At 47.7% G+C, this 19,638-nt stretch overlaps 1 protein-coding gene and 1 long non-coding RNA gene across 2 annotated transcripts in view; one reads left to right on the forward strand and one right to left on the reverse strand.

Annotated features, from left to right (window-relative positions):
• Nucleotides 1-1,063: 1,063 nt before the first annotated feature.
• On the reverse strand, nucleotides 1,064-5,079 carry QRFP (pyroglutamylated RFamide peptide). Its single transcript, XM_087707631.1, has 2 exons — nucleotides 4,776-5,079; nucleotides 1,064-1,134 (listed from the first exon to the last, which is right to left on the reverse strand). The coding sequence occupies exons 1-2, from the start codon at nucleotides 5,077-5,079 to the stop codon at nucleotides 1,064-1,066; spliced, it is 375 nt and encodes a 124-aa protein (XP_087563757.1).
• Nucleotides 5,080-8,863: 3,784 nt separating this feature from the next.
• Nucleotides 8,864-19,638, forward strand: part of LOC148048622 (uncharacterized) — an 87,401-nt gene continuing 76,626 nt past the window's right edge. Inside the window, exons 1-2 of the long non-coding RNA XR_015695498.1 lie at nucleotides 8,864-9,499; nucleotides 18,587-18,672. This is a non-coding gene — a long non-coding RNA (uncharacterized LOC148048622). The remainder of the gene's footprint in view (nucleotides 9,500-18,586; nucleotides 18,673-19,638) is intronic.

Consider the following 19,638-nt stretch of genomic DNA (forward strand, 5'->3'; position numbering starts at 1 on the left):
TTAATGGCAGCTGCGTTGTGCAAATGGAGCCTTTCTTGTTTAGATTATCCACCAGTTTATTGTGCGACCTGGAAGGGGGGGTTAATCCAAAAAGTCAGCTTGAATGGCGAGGATTTCTTTCCCCTTGTGACTTTTTATCCCTCTCCAACTATTATTATTTTTAATTAAAATAACGTTAGGGAACCGAATAGAGAGTCCGTCATGCCTGGCTTCTATGTCTACCAGGGGACTTCTAAGGAGAGGAACGATGGGGAGCCCAAATAATGCTGTTTCTCTCCCCTCCCCAATGACACACAAAAATAGCACTGGATGTGCAACCCCACCCCCACCCTCCCCAGATCAATTTTGGCTTTTGCGATTCCTGGCAACAAGCCTTTGTTTTGAAAGTTTTAAGCAAAGCTTCCTTCTTTCATTCTCCTTTTGTTGTGGGTTTGCCTGCCTGTGTCCCTCACTTTTGTTGTTGTTGTTTATCAGATTTTTATCCCACCTTTATTACTTTAGAGGGTCATTCAAAGCTGTGAACATACCTCATACCCCTCCCTCGTCCCATTTTCTCCATAGTCACCTAGCTGCCTTTCGTGCCTGAGACGGAACTAGAACTCACTATTTCCTTGTGGTTGGCCACAAAGTTACTCAGCTGCCTTCCAGGCCTTCTCTGCAAAATTAACCTTTCCATTCATCGGTTATTAGCTGCCCAAGTTGGGGCAGGAGTTCAAATCTAGCCTCACACCCCCAGCCACATGTTCAAAGTCAGACACGACGCACATTACCAGGGTGGGGGGACAACATAAAAACTCCTGGGTTTCTCTCTTGGACAAAGGCTTTAATAATAACATTTCAGGGAAGGGTGGCTGTGTGTAATGAACCTCTTGCCATCTTCAGATCTGCTGAATTTACAAAGCTGGGACTCTGGGAGCTCCTTTGGACGAGAGGGTGGGTGATGGATGGAGTCCCTTGGAGAATTTAAACCAATGTGGGGCAGCAAATGATCAAATTTCTAGCCACTCCGTTCCTGCCTCTGTTTTCTTAGCCACCAGTCCTGTTGTTCACAATTTTTGTCTTCTCAGAGGCCTTTTAATTGATTAGCTTTCAGCCGCTTGTTCAGCTTCCGACACTGCAAAAGCTTATTAATAGCTGCAAAATTATAAAGAGAGGGACGATTCAGATTTAACATTGTGCTTTGATGCTTGTTCCATGGTCTGGAGGAAGGATTAAAAGTAAAGGTTCCCCTCGCACATCTGTGCCAGTCGTTCCCGACTCTAGGGGGCGATGGTGCTCATCTCCCTTTCAAAGGCCAAAGAGCCAGCGCTCTCCGAAGACGTCTCCGTGGTCATGTGGCCGGCATGACTCAACGACGAAGGCTCACAAGATGCTCTTCCCTTCCCACCAAAGGTGGTGCCCATTTTTCTACTTGAACTTTTGAGGTGCTTTTGAACTGCTCGGTTGGCAGAAGCTCACTCCATTACGCGGCGCTAGGGATTCGAACTGCCTAACTGCCGACCTTTCGGCTTGACACGCTCGACCTTTAAAGAAATGAGGGGTTATAAGGTTTGAATTCTGATTCGGATGACATGCTTGTTCTGGGTGCTCCATCACGGGTGGTTTTCAAAAATAGACTGGACCACATTCTGCCCAATGAAGTTAAAATAAATGCAGATTTTTTTAAAGAATCGTTTTAGGCGTGCCCTCCTAAGAATTTGGAATAAGAAATAAGGCCCTTTCCTATGTTATCTCTCCGGTTGTCACCAAAACATGCGACTAAGGAAGATGACGAGGGGTCTGGAAACTAAATTGTAGGACGAATGGTTGGAAAAACTGCTTATGTCCAGCATAATGGAAAGAAAAGCATTGGGGGGAGATGATAGAATCTTCCAATATTTGAGGGGCTGCTCCGAAGAAGAGAGAGGGAGTCAAATTATTCTCCAAAGCACCGGAAGGCAAGAAGCAACGGATGGAAACTAATCAAGGAGAGGAGCTACTTTGAATTAAGGAGGAATTTCCTGACAGAACAATTAATCAGTGGAACAACTTGACTCCAGGAGTTGTGGGTGCCCCCATCGCTGGAAGTTTTCAAAAATAGATGGGACAACCCTGGAATGGTGTATAGGGTTTCCTGCCTGAGCAGTGGGTTGGACTAGAAGACCTCCGAGGTTTCCTTCCGTGATTTTATATTGCAAGAATGAAGGCGGAGAGGGAGAGAAGATTGCAACTGGAGGGAAAATAGACCCCTGAGAGCTGAAGTCCATTAAAAGCTGCACTTTGATGGGCAGCTACTGGACTCCAGCAATACGGACTCGGTTAAAGCACGGCCAGCCTTGACAACAGAGGCTTCACGTCCAGAAGAATGCTAGAAAAATGCATCCCACCATCAGTGGGGGGGGGGACTCCCCCCCCCCACTTTTCCTTTCTCCTGTCCATTAATGCTGACGTCCTTTCAGCTGCAACTTAAACTTGACAGTCACAAAATCAAGAGTATAATTTCATTTCTTCAGCAGGGGAGCTCAAAAGGCTCCCCAGCTGGGCGATTTCACCCCTGACCATTCCTCCTTCCACACCCGTCAGAAATAGAATACGGATTTCATTTAAAAAAAAAAAGTCTTCATCGCTAGGTCTGGAAATATATGCATTAATTTGCTTCCCCAGATAATCATTGTATCCTGCTTTTATTTCTCTCATTTTATCTCTATCTATCTATCTATCTATCTATCTATCTATCTATCTATCTATCTATCTATCTATCTATCTATCTATCTATCTATCTTGATATATTGATATATTGATATATTGATATATTGATATATTGATATATTGATATATTGATATATTGATATATAGGTAGGTAGGTAGATAATACAATACAATAATACAATAGCAGAGTTGGAAGGACCTTGGAGGTCTTCTAGTCCAACCCCCTGCCTAGGAAGGAAACTTTATACCGTTTCAGACAAATGGCTATCCAACATCATCTTAAAGACTTCCAGTGTTGGGGCATTCACAATTTTTGGAGGCAAACTGTTCCACTGATGATAGATGATAGATAGATAGATAGATAGATAGATAGATAGATAGATAGATAGATAGATAGATAGATAGATAGAGTACACACACACTCCCTGAAAATAAGACCTCCGCACATAAAAACCCAATTGGGCTTTTGGGTGCACGCGCTAAAATAAGCCCTCCCCGAAAATATTGAAACGCACACGCAGCCGGTCCCTGCCATTTGCTGTGGGGGGGGGGAAATGCCCCACGCACCCTACAAGCACCTGCCATCCACGCGGAACGGCCTCGCAGAGGCTGTTCCCGCAAACCCCTGCTCCCGCACCCCTTAGTGGCAGCCGCAAAAAGAGCAGCAGTCCCAGCGATGCCAAGGCTGGCAAGAGTGTGCCAGAAACCGAGAGACAGAACCTCTGGCCCTCTCTGGATCAGCTGATCCGCCGGCCGAAGTGGACGGGTCTCCTGCACCTCCAAAACAATAAGACCTCCCCGGAAATAAGGCCAAGGAGGGGGTCAAAAGAAAATAAGGCCCTGTCTTATTTTGGGGGAAAAGTGTGTGTGTGTGTGTGTGCGTGTGTGTGTGTGTGTGCGCGCACGCGCGCACGCGCACGCGCACATACACACACACACACACACACACACACAGGCACAGACACAGACATATAGTTACTATTTAGAGTTAGAGTTATACATACATGGGGAAAGGTTGGGAAGGAGGGAACTAATTTGAATGGTCTCGGAATTAATTCATTGGATTTGCGCAGAATGCCAAATTGTCAAGCTGATATTTCTGGGACTGACCTAAGAATCAAAAACACGGCGCTTCTTTGCCGCTGTGGCTCTGGACAGCGTTGCACAGCCCTTCAATACATTTTGCCTCCGAGTGCCTATATTAGGCACACACACACACACACACACACACACACACACACACAGAGCACATGTTCACCAGGGCAAAAGAATGCGGGGGCGGGGCGGGGGGAGAGGTTTATTTTCTAGGAAGATGCTTGCTAAGCAAACCTCTGCTAGAAAAGGAGAAAAAAAGCAAGGTGGCCAAAAGGGAAAATAGAAGCAGAGCTGAGGTTGGGGAAAACGTGTCCAAAATATGGGAAGGAATGCAAGGAGTTTGCAGGTTTTTCCCGGGGTTTCTTTCCCCCCATATAAGCAAAATGTTGGAAAATGGGAAAGTGGCTGAAACTAATCAGATTCCGTTCACCATGAATAAAAGATGCTACGTCCACCAATTGGTCGCCCAAAAAACTTCCTGCGGTAGAACATAAAACATACAATCGTAGGGCTGGAAGGGGCCTTGGAGGTCTTCTAGCCCAACCCCCTGCTCAAGCAGAAGACTCTGCAGCGTTACAGGCAGGAGGCGGCCCCAGTCTCCTCTTAGAAACCTCCAGGGATGGAGCACCCACAGCTCTCGGTGCCAAGCCGGTTCCACTGATGAATTGATCCCCTCTTCTGGGTGACGCCCCTTTAGACAGGCAGCCAACTCAGTTGTGGAGAGGAGAGGTTGAGAAACAGAACCAATTGGAAAGGTTCAGATCCCTGGAGAGGTTGGGAAATGGGCGATGGGTTCAGGGGCACATCAAGCATTGCAAAAGGGATCATGTCAGGATCACATCAAATGGATCCTGTCAGCTTTGGGAAGCTACCAGGAAAGCTGCCTTTGGCCCAAAGCGCCTCTCGTCTTTTCCTCCCAAACCAGGTGCTAAACCTGGGTTTCTTCCTGTTGGGGTGGCCATCCAGTTGTTCGGCGAGGGTCCCCTTCTCACCCTCCAGCAGATCCCTGATGCCGTTGGGATTCCCATCCACGTCCTGCCTGCCAAATCGGAACTGGATGCCCGCTTTCTCTTTCCCGAAGCTCTGAAGCTCTTTGGCGATGCTGAAAAGGGGCTTCAGATCGATGGGCGAACGCCGCCACTTTGGCCCTCCGCCCTCCTCCTCCCCAACGCCTGGTTCATTTGGGATCGCTTGGAATTCCTCTCCAGGGGGTCCCGGGGCTTGGAAGCCGTCGGCTGGGAAAGGGGTCCCAAGACTCAGCAGGAGAAGGCAGGAGACATGGCCGGGGAGGCTCATCTGTGGGGAAAGAAACACCACTGGTCAGATTGCTGGTCAGTCCAAATGGCCCGGTCGTCCAGCCGTCAACATCTCACCCCTCTTTGACTCTAGGGCTGGCATGGCCAAGTGCCCAAACCAGAAGGGGCATCCGTGTCCCTGTGCCAGAGCATCGGAGTACCAGAAGCCCAAAGGCCTGTTTTTCAAGCATTTTGGGGGCGTTTTTCAGCCTAAAATGGTCTGAAAAACACCCTTTGGGGGGCATTTTTTGGGCTGATGATACCCCGCTTGCTAATGAAAGATTTGCAAGAAAACCACCAACCTCAGAGTCCATCAAGAATTTTAGTCATGTCAAGGACCTCCCTCCCTTCTAGCACTTGATGTTATTCCCTAGTTGGGTAATGAAAGGTCTTTAAGAAAACCACCAAGCTCAGAAAGAACCAAGGACCCCACAGTCACCCCCTCCTCCTCCTCCATCTCCTCCTCCTCTTTCTCCTTCATCTCCTCCGACTCCCACACCTCCCTCCCTTCTACAGCTGATGATGTTACCTAGATCTGATCTGATTTGATGCACCTTGGGGGGGGGTTTGACCCCTTTCCCCAAATTCTGCTTCCTTTAAGCAACACTTACTTTGTCCTGGAAGGATTTTTTTTTTCAAAGCAGCACTGAAAAACTTTGTCCCCCTGAGTCCCACTGAGGCCATATGTTTTTGCATTGGTTAGGGAAATTAGGCAGGGCATAACGGGCTATTCTACTCCCCCCTCCCATTTTGAAAGATATTTCTTGCTCGTGATGCCAGTTCCCCCTTTGCTTTCCTTCAAGCACATCATGGTAATCAGAGAGAGCCAGAAGCTTAGTTTTTTTAAAAAAAAAAAACAGGTCTCGGATGAAAACTGAAGCTTAATGGATTATATGTGCCAATACTCAGATTCTAGAGATGTGGGAAGACAACGGAAGAAAGTTTCCTGTTTTTTTCTGAAGGAAACTTTCTTGGAAAAAAAAAAAGCTAAGAATTAAGTGACAAATGGTGAAAGCAAAACACAGGAAGTCCTGAACTCACGGCCACAACAGATCTATTGTGGCCCGTGCCAGCAGCTAGTGGAGCTGGCTGCAGAGTTGCAGAGAGAGGATGTTGGGGAGGAACCTGGGCCACTCCTGGAATCTGGGGAAGGTTCAGATGAGGGCTCCGTGTCGGAGGCAGAGAGGGGGCCAGGGCCGTATGCCAGTTATCAGCTGCCTTCAGAGTCAGACATCAGTGAGGCAGAAGAACAGCTGGAGCCTGTTCCCAGTGTGCGCATGCGCAGAGTGGCCAGACCAAGGGAAGAGCTAAATATCAGGGGTCGACTTGGGAGGAAGGCCACAGGGGGACGATGAATGGCCCCTCCCAGAGGTAACAAAAGAGAGCGAAAGGGGAGTGGAGTTTGCAGGAAACAATTTGTTCATTCAGATTCATTTCAGGAGTGTGAAGATCTGTCCGTGAATCTCAGAGACTCTGTGCAAAGTCTTTCCTTCCACAGCTCCTCATTTGGAAAATATTTACAGGCAGCTTTCCAGGATAGATAAGGTCTGTGGTCATAAATATTCCTTTGAAAGGCTGTTTGCCAGGCCTTGGCTGAAGGTAAATGAGAGGAATCCACATTCGTTTCATAAAAGGGGTTTCTTCGGGACTCTGCTTAGTGCTTTTTGGGGAGTCCTAGGTCAGAACAGCCTGTTGCTAAGCGAGACATCTGCTAAGTGAATTTTTGCCCAGTTCTGCTTACACAGCAATCAATTAAGGAACCCAATTCTTTTTTTTTTAAATCCCACCCTTGTTCGTCTTGCTCAAACATCCCCATGGCCGAGGAAAAAAGAGGATTCAACCCATTTGTAAGGCCCCCCTCCCCTTCTCCGATCCCTCCTTCCAAAAGGCTCTCTATCTCACGCCGAGATGAGCCTCAAACCCCCTCCCCCCAAAAAAAAACCTCGCAAAGGGGATCAAATCTTTCGAGTTCAAAAGAGGAAATTAATTTCACAGCAGGAAGCAAAGAGCTACAGACACAAATATTTCTCCATCTACAATCTTTCCTGGCATGCGTTGCGGGACAAGTTCTCCAAAGGGTCTTCTGCCAGTTTTTTGAACCATAAAATAATCTTACTGATGGGAATTCTCTCTCTCTCTCTCTCTCTCTCTCTCTCTCTCTCTCTCTCTCTCTCTCTCTCTCTCTCTCTCTCTCTCTCTCTCATCTATCTATCTATCTATCTATCTATCTATCTTTCACTCTCTATCTCTCCCTCCCTCCCCCTTCCCTCCCTCTCTCCCTCTCTCTCTCTGTCTCTCTCTCTGTCTGTCTCTCCTCCTCCCTCCCCCCACTCTCTCTCCAAACCTGCCTGGCCAAATTAAGCTGTCCAAATGCAATGATTCATTTGGGAGGTTTTGTGGGTGTGGGTGGGTGGGTGAGTTGTTGTTTTTTCCTAGCTAGTTTGTTTTCTGACTGCAAGAACCTCCGCAGAAGCTGAGCAAGCCGAGATTGAGGGCTGCGTAAACCAGCTTGGAGTTTGGAGCGAATAAAAATGGATCCTCTGGAATTTTAATCAAGGTTGCAATCTATAGAACGGCTCTTGGAAGGAAGACCGGGGGGGGGGGGATATTCTCAAGCTGCGAGAACAGAGAATGTAATTAACATCCCAAGAGAAAACCTTTGGAAGCCTGGAGTTTTTGCCTTTTCTTCTTCTTCACCATCAAAGCCGCAGCCTTCTATCCGTCGAAGGATAAAAGCAACAGCTATTCGACTTGACTTTGGATGACTTTTAAGAGTCATCTTTTCCTCTTTTCCCGTTGTCTAGACCGCAAAATAGAAATTGTGCATGCCTGTGTTGTTTTGGGGTGCCTCAGTATAGACTAGAATAGCAAAGTTGGAAGGGACCTGGGAGGTCTTCTAGTCCAACCCCCTGCCTAGGCAGGAAACCCTACACCACTTCAGTATAGTATAGTACAATACAGTTCAGTATATTAAATGGTAAAAGTTCCCCTCACACATATGTGCTAGTCCTTCCCAACTCTAGGGGGCAGTGGTGCTCATCTCTGTTTCAAAGCCGAAGAGCCAGCACTGTCCAAAGACGTCTCTGTGGTCATGTGGCTGGCATGACTCAACGCCAAAGGCGCAAGAGACCGCCTTCTGCCAATTACCTCCTCACGACCGATTAGATCCCACAGATTAGGTCTCCTCCGGATTCCATCAACTAGCCAGTGTCGATTGTCGACCCCTCCGGGGGAGGGCCTTCTCTGTGGCTGCTCTGGCCCTCTGGAACGATCTCCCCGTGGAGATTCGGACCCTCGCCACCCTTCAGGCTTTCCGCAAAGCCGTTAAGACCTGGCTGTTCCGGCAGGCCTGGGGCTGATGAGTTCCCAGCCCCACTCGAATTGTTGCGGCTGTTGATGAGTTTTTAAGCTGTTTGTATTTGTCTGTCTTTTCGTTTCTTGTATCTCCCCTTTCCCCTATTTAGTTTGTTAGCCGCCCTGAGTCCCCTCGGGGAATAGGGCGGCATACAAGTTCAATTAAACTAAACTAAACTAAACGCTGTTCCCTTCCCACCAAAGGTGGTTCCTATTTTTCTACTTGCATTTTTTGTGTGCTTTCAAACTGCTAGGTTCAGGACAAGTCACGGGAGCTCACTCCGTTACGTGACACTAGGGATTCGAACTGCTGAATTGCCGACCTTTCTGATCAATAAGCTCAGTGTCTTAGCCACTGAGCCACCGTGTCCTTTATATAGCATAATACAGTACAGTATAGTCTTTATTATCATTGTACATCATGTATAAACCCGCCATCCTGGGCCCAACCTTTGGGGGGGGGCCAGGCTCTGCCTGTCACAAGCCAGGACAAAGGGTGAGTGATGGAGGAGTAACACCTCCTTAAAAAACCTTGGTCCAGCCGGCCCGGCTGGTAGCACCTCGTAAGGGCCCCTTCCCAGGGTTACGGGAGAAGACGGTCAACGGGTTTGGAAGGCGGAAGGGGGCTCTACGCCCCAACGGCAGATCCAGCGGCAGAGCCATCGTCTGGGAGAAGGGAAACTCCCATTACAAACCTCGACTGCCTCGTGGCTCCATCCATTCAGGAGTCAACTGAACAAAGCATCATCCCTATGCAAGTAATTAGGGGAAGAAACGGAAGAAAGAGAAAGGAAAAACTAGTCGGAGTGATTGTGGTTGTGTTTAAGAGCCTGACAGCTCAAGGATAGGAACTATTTTTAAGCCTATTTCTTTGGCTGGCTCTGCTTCGATGTCTTCAGACAAATGGTTATCCGATCTCTTCTTAAAAACCTGCCCCATGGGTCTTGTGATCCCTTTTAGCGATCTTCTGATCAGCAAAGTCGATGAGGAAGACGGATTCACTTAACAACCGTGTCACTAAATGGAACAACTGCAGTGGGCCAACACAACCGCAGTGGTAAAATGGGGTAAGTTGTCTTACTTGCCATGCTTTGCAATGGAAATGTATAGTTATATAGTCATATTGTTGTTGTTAGTTGTGAAGTTGTGTCCAACCCATTGCAACCCCATGGACAACTTTCCTCCAGGCCTCCCTGTCCTCTCCCATCCTCTGGAGTCTATTGAAGCTCACGCTGACTGCTTCGGTGACTCCATCCAGCCACCTCCTTCTCTGCCGTCCCCTTCTTCTTCTTCTGCCCTCCATCATTCCCAGCATGAGGCTCTTCTCCAGGGAGTCCTTCCTCCTTCTCATCAGGTGGCCAAAGTCTTTGAGTTTCATCTTCAGGATCTGGCCTTCTAAAGAGCAGCCAGGGTTGATCTCCTCTAGGACTGACCGGTTGGATGGCCTTGCAGTCCAAGGGACTCAATGCAGGAGTCTTCTTCTCCAGCACCAGAGTTCAAAGGCCTCCATTCTTTGGCGCTCAGCCTTCCTTATGGTCCAACCTTCACAGCCGTCCATTGAAACAGCCTTGACTAGATGCACTTTTGATTGGCAGGGTGATGTCTTTGCTTTTTAGGATGCTGTCTAGATTTGCCATAGTTTTCCTCCCCAGGAACTGTAATCTTATAGCTTTCCTCCCCAGTCTATAGACTATAGTCATATATATAGTCATAAATCAAGGACTATCTGTAGATCACTCTGGGAAGTGGAAAAAGAAAATATCTCAGAAGGCCCCATTTCTAAATTGTTTCCAAGAAAGCCATCCGAAGTGGACCAGACTATCACCAGAAATCTCAATGTTCTACTCTTTGGGAAAGAAGCTTTTAATTAAAGAGCCAAAAACCCTTCAGGAATAGTGTTGGATAATTTTTCTATCTCCTGGAGAAACCGACCATCCTATTTTTCCAATCATGAGGTCCTTACTGATGTGTTGCCTCCTTTATCCTTCTGCTATCTCATTGTGAAAGAAAGAGATGGGGTTACTTGGAAGAAAGTAAGACCCAGCCACTTTTATCCTGGGTGCAACATTTCATGGGTAGGGGGAATGATGGGATCTTGAGGAATCAAGCTGGACCCAAGGAGATGGGCTTAGCACCTGACAGCGCCCAGCCAGCATAGGCCCATCTCAAAAAGTTAACCATGGACCCAAGAAGGTTCAATGTTTCTCTCTTTTTTTGGACCCTGCATCTGCTGTAATTTAAAAAATTTTTTTTAAAAGGATAAAAGACTTGAAGAAGGAATGGTTGCATCCCAAAAGATTATGTTTGTATAGACTGGAAGTTGGGTTCCAGCACCATGGACAGCTCCGGAGAAATATTTTAGGTCAGTGTTTCTCAACCTTGGCAACTTGAAGATGTCTGGACTTCAACTCCCAGAATTCCCCAGCCAGCGTTCGCTGGCTGGGGAATTCTGGGAGTTGAAGTCCAGACATCTTCAAGTTGCCAAGGTTGAGAAACACTGCTTTAGGTATACAGGAACAGAAACCTTTTCAACAGCTTTGGGTTACATCTACCCTGTTTCCCCCCAAAATAAGACCCAACTGGAAAATAAACCCTAGCATGATTCTTCAGGAAGCTCATAATATAAGCCCTACCCCCAAAATAAGACCCAATTAAGCTCATCAGGCAGACAGACACCATTAGGATCACATTTTCCCCAAAATAAGACCTAACCAGAAAATAAGGCCTAATGCGTCTTTTGGCACAAAATTTAATATAAGATCTGGTCTTATTTTTAGGAAAACACGGTAGTAGCAAACCATGGCTGATCTCAACAGGGTTAGCAGGGTAAGGCATATTTAGCGTCAGATGACAGCCCACAAAGAGATCCCAGGGCTATCGGCTAGACTGGGAAGTTGAGAAATCCTAGCACAAGGCAGCTGCTTTCAAATTGCTGGCACTCCTCCTCCACCTTCCACGCTTTGCTTAATGGATGTTTGAAGTTCAAACAACACTGGGGGGGGGGAGTGACTCGCCATTGGACTTTGCACTTACTACCAGTGCCACAGACACATGGGCAAGACCAGAAGTTGTGATTGCTCCGTGCTTTTCTGGAGGTCTTCCAGAAAAGATTGGACAACCGTTCGTCCATGATGGAATAAGGCCTTGAGTAAAGGTTGGACTAGAACAGGGGTCTCCAACCTTTTGGACCTCAGGGACCACGAAATTCGTAATTTTAAAACTCGCGGACCACTGATATGATCTGCCTAATGAACAGATGGGTGGGCGTGGCTGGGTGGTCATGTGACTGGGTGGGCATGGCCAACTCGATGTCACTCACGTCAAGAGGTTCCTCGCCAGCCTCTGCTCGCCCCTCCCCTCCCAGCCCCTCCTCGCCTGCCCACCCGGGATCCTTAGGGCCCCAACAGGAAGCAGTTGCTGGAGCTAAGCAGCCCCCAGGAGGAAGAGTTGGCAAAACAGCTCAGTTCAAGTTGGATCTGGCCGAGGAGGAGGCTCAGCAGAAGCACCTCACTGAGGACTAGGAGCATGGGCTTTCCAAGCAGAGGGAAGACCTGCAGGAGTTCAAGGCCAGGTGCCCAGCGGGCTGAGATGGTCAGCCAATTCCAGGCCATGATGCCGTCCCACTGGAACGAGGCCCTCCAGCTCTTCGCCACCAGCGGCTCTTCCCTCCGGCCTTCGCCCAAAGACCCCCAGCAGGAGGCCAAAGCAGACCCCAAGTGGGAATTTCTGCCCCCCATCCGACCCCCACAAAAAGTCCCCGAAGGGGGAGACCCTCTGCAGCAACACAGCCGTCCATTGCACGTATCCGTCCCAGGGGCCGAAGTTGGAGGACCCCGGAGTTAGTGCAATATAAAAAATGCAGATAATTTTTCTGCAGACCAACAAAATTTTCTCCCGGACCCCCAGTTGGCGACCTCTGGACTAGAAGAGCTCCCAGGTTGCTTCCAGTTCTTAGGCTTTTCAGAAGGATGCGGGGCGCCATCACCTCCAGCTCCCCCTTGAGTGGCTCCGGGAGACGCCCCAGAAATCCTGACTGGAGGGTGGCTAATTTTTTTCGCCCTGTTTTTCCCACCCCACCCCCAAGGCAAAAGGAACAATCCGCCTTCTGCTGTAATAAACTCGGCATCTCCTTGATTGAAGCAAACCTTCGGCGTGATCTTCCTGAGTTTGCGATGCTGCCGTGGTGCTATTTTTATACAAATTGTCTTTTATGTGGGGTTGCAAAGAATGAGACGGGAGGAAGATGCTCAGAGGCAGTTTGATTTACCCGAAAGAGTTGTGGGAAGGAAATGGTTTCCCTTTTGCTGGCATCTGCCTTTTGCTTGGTTAAACAGGCTGTGTGGGATGGACGCCAGCCCCACGTACGCCCTTGTGTGCTTTTGTAAGGTTGCGGAGCTGCGAGGGTGTGAGCAATCCCTGAAGGCAAGGACAATTTTGTGTGGGTTTGCGTTGCCGCTAGCTTTTGGAGGTGGCACATCTGCAGATGGGCAGATCTGAAGCTCTCCTCCCGGTTGCATCGAAAGACGGCAAAGGGGGGGGGGCATTTGCAGACAGCAGTCCTCGACTTATGACTCTTTGTTTTCTTAACCAACATATTTGGCAATATAGTGTATATCGAGGACAATTGGAACGCCCCAAAGTCATTTGCAGCCGTGCTTCTGACCAGCAGAGCCAATTGGGGTAGCCGGATTCATTTAGTGACCACATAAGTCATTCAATGGCAGTGATTCACTTAACGACCCTGGCAATAAAGGTCATATAATCAAGTGCGGTTCACTTTACCACTGTTTTGCGGTCGTACTTGCATAGGCTTTTTTTCCCCTTGTTAGGACCTTCCACTTCATACCGTCATTGAGCCCAGGATTACAGTCATAAGTTGTGGCCGTCGTTAAGCGGCTCATCATGTGACCAACCCAATTGTATGACTTTTTTTTCCCCCAATGGTCATGAAACGAACCCATTATTTGCAATATGACAAAACTCTTGATTAATTTGAATGGAAGAAAAAATGGGATGGGATTAGAATTAGAAGTAAGGAGAGGAGGGAAGGAAATAGGAATAGAGAATAGAATTAGAGTGGAGTGGAATTAGAATTAAGGAGAAGAGAGGAGAGAGAAGGAAATGGGAATGGAGAATAGAGAATAGAATAAGAATGGAATGAGAATTAGATTAGATTAGAATAATGGAATGGAATAACTTTATTTGACCGTGTAATTAGAGGAACAAAGAATTTGCCTCCAGGGCAGAAGCTCTCTGTGCGCATGCAAAGCAGCAGAGTAATAATAGCCATAACCACCGATATCAGTTAAGAGGAGGTAGTAGAGGGAACTAGTTGAGGAGCTAATTGAAGAGCCAAGCGATTGTTTGACAAGCGGAACTCTGGTGAGGAGGCAAAGGGGTCCTTGGGGCTCTCTCAGCTTCTTGCAGACGTTTCGTGGCCCAGCTGGGGAGCAGCATTGATGATTTTACCTGGTTTGGGTCATGAAACATCTGCAAGAAAACAGCCGAGCTCAGAGAGCACCAAGGACCCCACGCTCCCCCTCCTCCCCACAAACCCCCTTCCCTTCTAGTCCTGATGATGTTACCTAGCTGGATCGTGAAATGTCTGCAGGAGAGCAACCACGCTTGGAGAGCCCCCGAGGAGGCCTCCATTCAACCCTGAGCTACAGATGTTCTCAAATAATAAGGTTAGGAAGTATTGGATGGGTGGATGCAACAGTGGACGGATGCATGGAGAAATGGAAGGAGGGACGGATGGAATGGAGTTATAAATTAAAGGTGGCTGAATTACTTACGTTTTTATTCCTACGGGGTTCAGACCTCCTCGGATGGTTTTGCAGATGGGTCTGGATGTCGCCGCTTCTCTGTCCTTAAATAAGGCACCTCATTAGTCCTCACCTTTCCCTTTATTGTGCTTATTGCTGTGCGCATTCCAGGGCCTAAGAGACCATAATGAATGGTTGGGACACGGTGGAAATGACAACCTGATGAGACCCAGGAAAGCTCCACGGGAGAAGGGGAGAAAAGCAAGAGAATCGCCTTGATTGCTTCTGCCCTTCGCTCTCATTTAATTTGTGTGCGAAGCCTCTAAAAACCCTGGTTTTTCTCCCCCCCTCCTAACCCTCTTTAAGCCCACCTAAACCCTTGATTCATGGGTAAGAACTAGGACTGCTGAAGGAAGTGAAGAGGGTTTGGGGCAGACCATGGTCCTCGCTTTGGGACAAACCAGGCTTTGGAAACAAGACTGAAGAGTTATTAAGGAGTGCTTCAAAAGAGAAGGGGAAGCAGGAAGCTTTTAAATAAAAAAGCCCAAAGTCCCTTTAAGCTTCAGCGAGATTTCGCCAGGCTGATGTTTACACAAGTGGTGCAAGAAAGGTACGAGTTAGTCTGTCAGAATCTCAAAATACCTAGGATGTAGATAGGAAATGGTTGATCTGTTGCGGGAGTCTCTGCATGTTGTTGTTGTTGGGCCAGTGTGGTGCCTCTGATAGAGACAACACACACCTTAGGATCACCGGGGTGCAAAAATAGTGCACTCATTGTTACCGAATGAGAGTTGTGGGTCCTTTGATTGCTGTGAATTTTTTTCTGCTTTCAATTGGGATGTTTTCAATCATTATGATGATATCATAAGCAGGGACCTCCCCCCGCCCCCACCCCACCCCTGTTTCTTTAGCAGATGTTTTTCCTGGACTCCACTCGGTGCCAAATGTAAGCAAAGAAAGAGAGTGAATATCACAATTGCTTCTCTTTCTGAGTTATTTCACTTCCTCGCCTATCTCAGCCTGCAATTCAGTGGCTACTTTTGAACGGGTTTGGAATTGCATGAAGAGCTTCAAAAGCCGGCCTCTGCAACTCTGGGGAACGGCTGAGGGCCCGGCTAATCCTTCAATCTTTGAGGGAGGCCCCTGAAAGATCAGCGGGGATCGGAGAGCCGGCCTGGGATTAGCTGGGCTCCCGTCTTGCCCTCCCGCTCCTCCCAGTCTCTTTTCTGACATCAGCACAACTGGGAATCTTTGGTCTCAGCCTGATTGCCATTCCTGTTGAATCCCATCAGAAGAAATTGTTCTGTCTGCTGAGGCTTCCCAAGAGCCTCAAGCCAACTCCTGGTCCCGACAAAAAAAACCTTTTATTAATCGACTGTAAATTCTGCTCATTCACATCCAGCAAAGTCTTTTGAGGGAGGATTTACAGTCACAGACCTTCTCTGGCTTGGAGAGCTGCCAGGCCCATATCTGCAAAAGTTGGCAAGGAGTTTCGGAGAGTCACAAACCAATTATGGGAACTATTTGCCTCCTGCAGACTCCACTCCCCCTTCGCTCTTTTCTTTCCTCTGGGAGGGGCCATTCATTCTCCACCTCTGGCCTTACTCCCAAGTCGACCCCTCTTCTTTAGCTCTTCCCTTCGTCTGGCCACTCTGCACATGCGAGAAAACCAGCAAACCCATTTAACTCCTACCAGCCTCTGATTGAAAGTTGGACCATAAGGAAGGCCAAAGAATGGAGGCCTTTCAACTCTGGTGCTGGAGAAGAACTCCTGCATTGAGTCCCTTGGATGGCAAGGCCATCCAACCAGTCAGTCCTAGAGGAGATCAACCCTGACTGCTCTTTAGAAGGCCAGATCCTGAAGAGGAGACTCAAAGACTTTGGCCACCTGATGAGAAGGAAGAAGGACTCCCTGGAGAAGAGCCTCATGCTGGGAAAGACTGAGGGCAAAAAAGAAGAAGAAGGGGACGGCAGAGAAGGAGGGGGCTGGATGGAGTGTGAGCTTCAATGGACTCCAGAGGGTGGTTGAGGACAGGAGGAACGTTGTCCATGGGGTCACGATGGGTCAGACAACATCAAACCTCTCATTTCAATGTGTTCACGTCTTGGATTTGAAACCAAGATGGGAAAAAGTCTCTTGGCTTGAAAGGACCAACATAATTTCATTTTATCTCTGGGCTAACAATGGGAGACTGGCGTGGCTCTTTTTTTTTTGAGCTGAACAAGCCAGCTTACAAACACGTCTGGCCTGAGCATCTTGGCTACTTCACTCACCAACCGGCAGCTTCTGAATTTCTCGGCAGAATTATTATTGTTATTTTTCCCGCAGGCACTCCTTGCCATGACTCTGCATTTTCCAATGGCGGTGAGCAAAACCTTAACCGCTGCTTTCTAACTGCAGGTTTTTCAAGGCCACCGAGGGGTGGAGATGGGGGGGTCCATGGGGCCCTCCGGGTTTGGCTGTTTTCTTGAGGACATTTCATGACCCACATAGGTAACATCATCAACGCTAGGCAGGAGTGGGTTTTGTGGAGGGAAGGAGGAGGAAGAGGAGGACTACAACCGAGGTACTCTCTGAGCTTAGTTGTTTCCTCAGACATTTCATTACCAAACTAGGTAACATTATCAGTGCTAGGAGGAAGTTGAGGTTTGCTCATGTTTATATACAGTAGCTCCGAGCTATAAGACCCGAGTAACATCATCACTACCAGTGTGACTTTTCCCCCTGTTTACATACAGTAGTTCTGAGGTTGTTTGGCTGCTTGCAGACGTTTCATGACCCAATGTGGTAACATCATCAGTGCTACAATCAGGGTGGGTCAGTTGTTGGAAGAAGAGAGGACAAATCCTAACAGCCTTGCTTGCAGCCCACTTCATTTGCAAAAACACTACATGTTTCCAAAGCTAAATAGCACTCAGTTTACATCTGTCTTCCACACTGATGGTGTGAAAAACGAAGGAATCTCCCATTCCCTAGGAAAGTCCTATCCAAATGCATCCAATTTTTTTTTAAATCAGGCTAGTTAAGGGCAACAAGAATTCAGAGTTGGAATCTTCCTTACCCCATCTGAGTGGAAATGGAAATTATTCCCTCCCTTTCTCTCTTTTTCTCTCTGTTTTTTTTTTCTTTTCTTTTTTCTTTTTCTGGAAGGAAATCATTGGAAAAGGGAGGAAAAAAAGGGAGAGAGAGAGAAAGAGAGAGAGACCCCCACCTCATTTGCAGTCAAAAATTGTTTTAAAGAGATTCCAAAGTGATACAAGCTGCAGCTGATTATATGTTTGTTCATATTTTTCAGCCTTGATTTTGTCAGCTCCGGACAAATAGCACAAGAGTCTTGGTTTTTGAAGCGTGCAAACACTCTCAGAACAGAGGCGAGAACCGTTCCCGGACAAAAGGCAGCTCCAACTTTTCAGGGAGAAATTAAAGGTAAAGGTTCCCCTCGCACATAAGTGCTAGTCGTTCCCGACTCTAGGGGGCGATGGTGCTCATCTCCATTCCAAAGCCGAAGAGCCAGCGCTCTCCGAAGACGTCTCCGTGGCCATGTGGCTGGCATGATTCAACCGTTCCCTTCCCACCAAAGGCGGTTCCTGTTTTTCTATTTGCATTTTTTACGTGCTTTCCAACTGTGAGGTTGGCAGAAGCTGGGACAAGTCACGGGAGCTCCCTCCGTTACACGGCGCTTGGGATTCGGACCGCCGAACTGCCGACCTTTCTGATCGACAAGCTCAGCATCTCAGCCACTGAGCCCTTAGGGAGAAATTAGAAACAGTCAAATTGCCAAGTTTTCGCCTGCCAGCTGTATGGATATTATTTTTCCCAACCAAGCTTGCAATCCTATCCTTGAGCCACCACTGAAAAAGCAACATCTTTTAACTTTAACAGGCTTTCTTAAACAGAGGATTCTGCTGAAGGATTCCTCTGGAGCTCCAGCTATGAAAATGTGGGTTGAAGACCCCAGGGGCTCCGTAAATTCAAAGATACGTAGGCCTCGACTTACAACCGTTTGTTAAGTGATCCAAGTTACAGCGGCGCTGTAAAGAGTGACCGTTCTTCCCACTTACAACTGTTGTAGCATTCTCCAAAATTATGTCATCAAAATTTGGCAGCTGGTCCACATGTATGATGGTCACAGTGTCCGATGGTCGTGTGGTCCCCTCTTGCCACCCTCGGTCAAGCAAAATCAGTGGGGAAGCCAGATTCACTTAACAGCCGTGTGGTGACATTAACAAGTGCAACAATTCACTTAACAACCGTGTCAGGAAAGGTGGTAAAACATAGCAGAAACTCGCTTCATCATCTCGTTTAGCAGCAGAAATTTTGGGGTCCGCTGTGGGTGTTACGCCGAGGACGGCCTGTCAGCATCGTAACCATCTCCATTTCTAACCCAGGGCATCCCGAGAGAAATAATGACAGCGTCCGAATTTTCTTGGAGGGAAGAAAGAAGGGACCCGAGAAAAGGAAGCGACAAAGATCGGTAAGGATAAACCATTTTAATTTTTCTGTTTATAACTTGGCTTTACAAAGGAAAATCCGAGATCAAAACCAAGACAATATTTACAAAAAAAATGCATGTTCTAATAAAAGGATATAAAATCAAACATTAGGCAGGCAGTTCTTGACTTCACCACCATTTGTTAGTGACGGTTTGAGGTTACAATAGCACTGGAAAAGGGACTTACTTACAACCGGTCCTCACACTTACAACCAGTCCTCGCACTTACAACCATTGCAGCATCCTGACAGACATGTGACCAGGTGCTTGGCCACCAGCACCGGACTGTCTTATGTGACCTTCCCAGTGGCTTCCAACCAGCAAAGGCAATGGAGGGGGAGCTAGATTTGCTTACTGACCATGTGATTCACTTAATGACTGCAACAATCCTTTTAACAACCATGACACCCGGTTCTAAAACCGGGCGTGCCCCACTTAAAAACCGGTGTGCTTAGCAAAAGAAATTTGGGTCCCTGGCATTCTGCACCTGTTGTGAATGGCTCTACATCAAGGACTACCTGCATGTAGATTTATGTTGAAAAAGAGACTTTAATTTCCATGTTTCCAGGATCCCCTCAATTCAACTGCCAGCTACAAATATATCTCCTTTTGTTTCCTGGAATGGCTGTTCCGGTCACCATCATTATTCCCACCTTCTTCAACTCTACAAAGGGTCTACAAAGACTCTCCGAAGTATAAGACGCTCCAAAGTATAAGACGCACCTAGACTTTGGTGATGAAGAAGAAGAAAAAAATCTGTCTCTGCCTCCCAGCAATTTGCCTCCTTGCAGCAAACAGCCCGTTTCAGTTTCAGTTTCAGCACAGCCTGATTAGCACAAACAGCTAATTATCGGTTGGATCGGGATGCAGAGGCCAAAAACGGGGCATGCAGAGGCTGAAAACGGGATGCGGAGACTGACAATGGGGTGCGTGGAGGCGGCAACAGGC

This window comes from Thamnophis sirtalis, unplaced genomic scaffold (genome assembly GCF_051295495.1).
Source record: "Thamnophis sirtalis isolate CommonGarterSnake01/CBP01778 unplaced genomic scaffold, rThaSir2_p1.2 scaffold_2, whole genome shotgun sequence".
In the NCBI taxonomy this organism is placed as follows: Eukaryota; Metazoa; Chordata; class Lepidosauria; order Squamata; family Natricidae; genus Thamnophis; species Thamnophis sirtalis.

Excerpts from the sequence above, each read along its gene's own strand:
- QRFP (XM_087707631.1), bottom strand. The coding sequence starts at position 5,079 with ATGAGCCTCCCCGGCCATGTCTCCTGCCTTCTCCTGCTGAGTCTTGGG. Across the intron at positions 1,135-4,775 it reads CATCAGGGATCTGCTGGAGG|CTATTAATAAGCTTTTGCAG; the intron begins GTGAGAAGGGGA and ends ATAATTTTGCAG.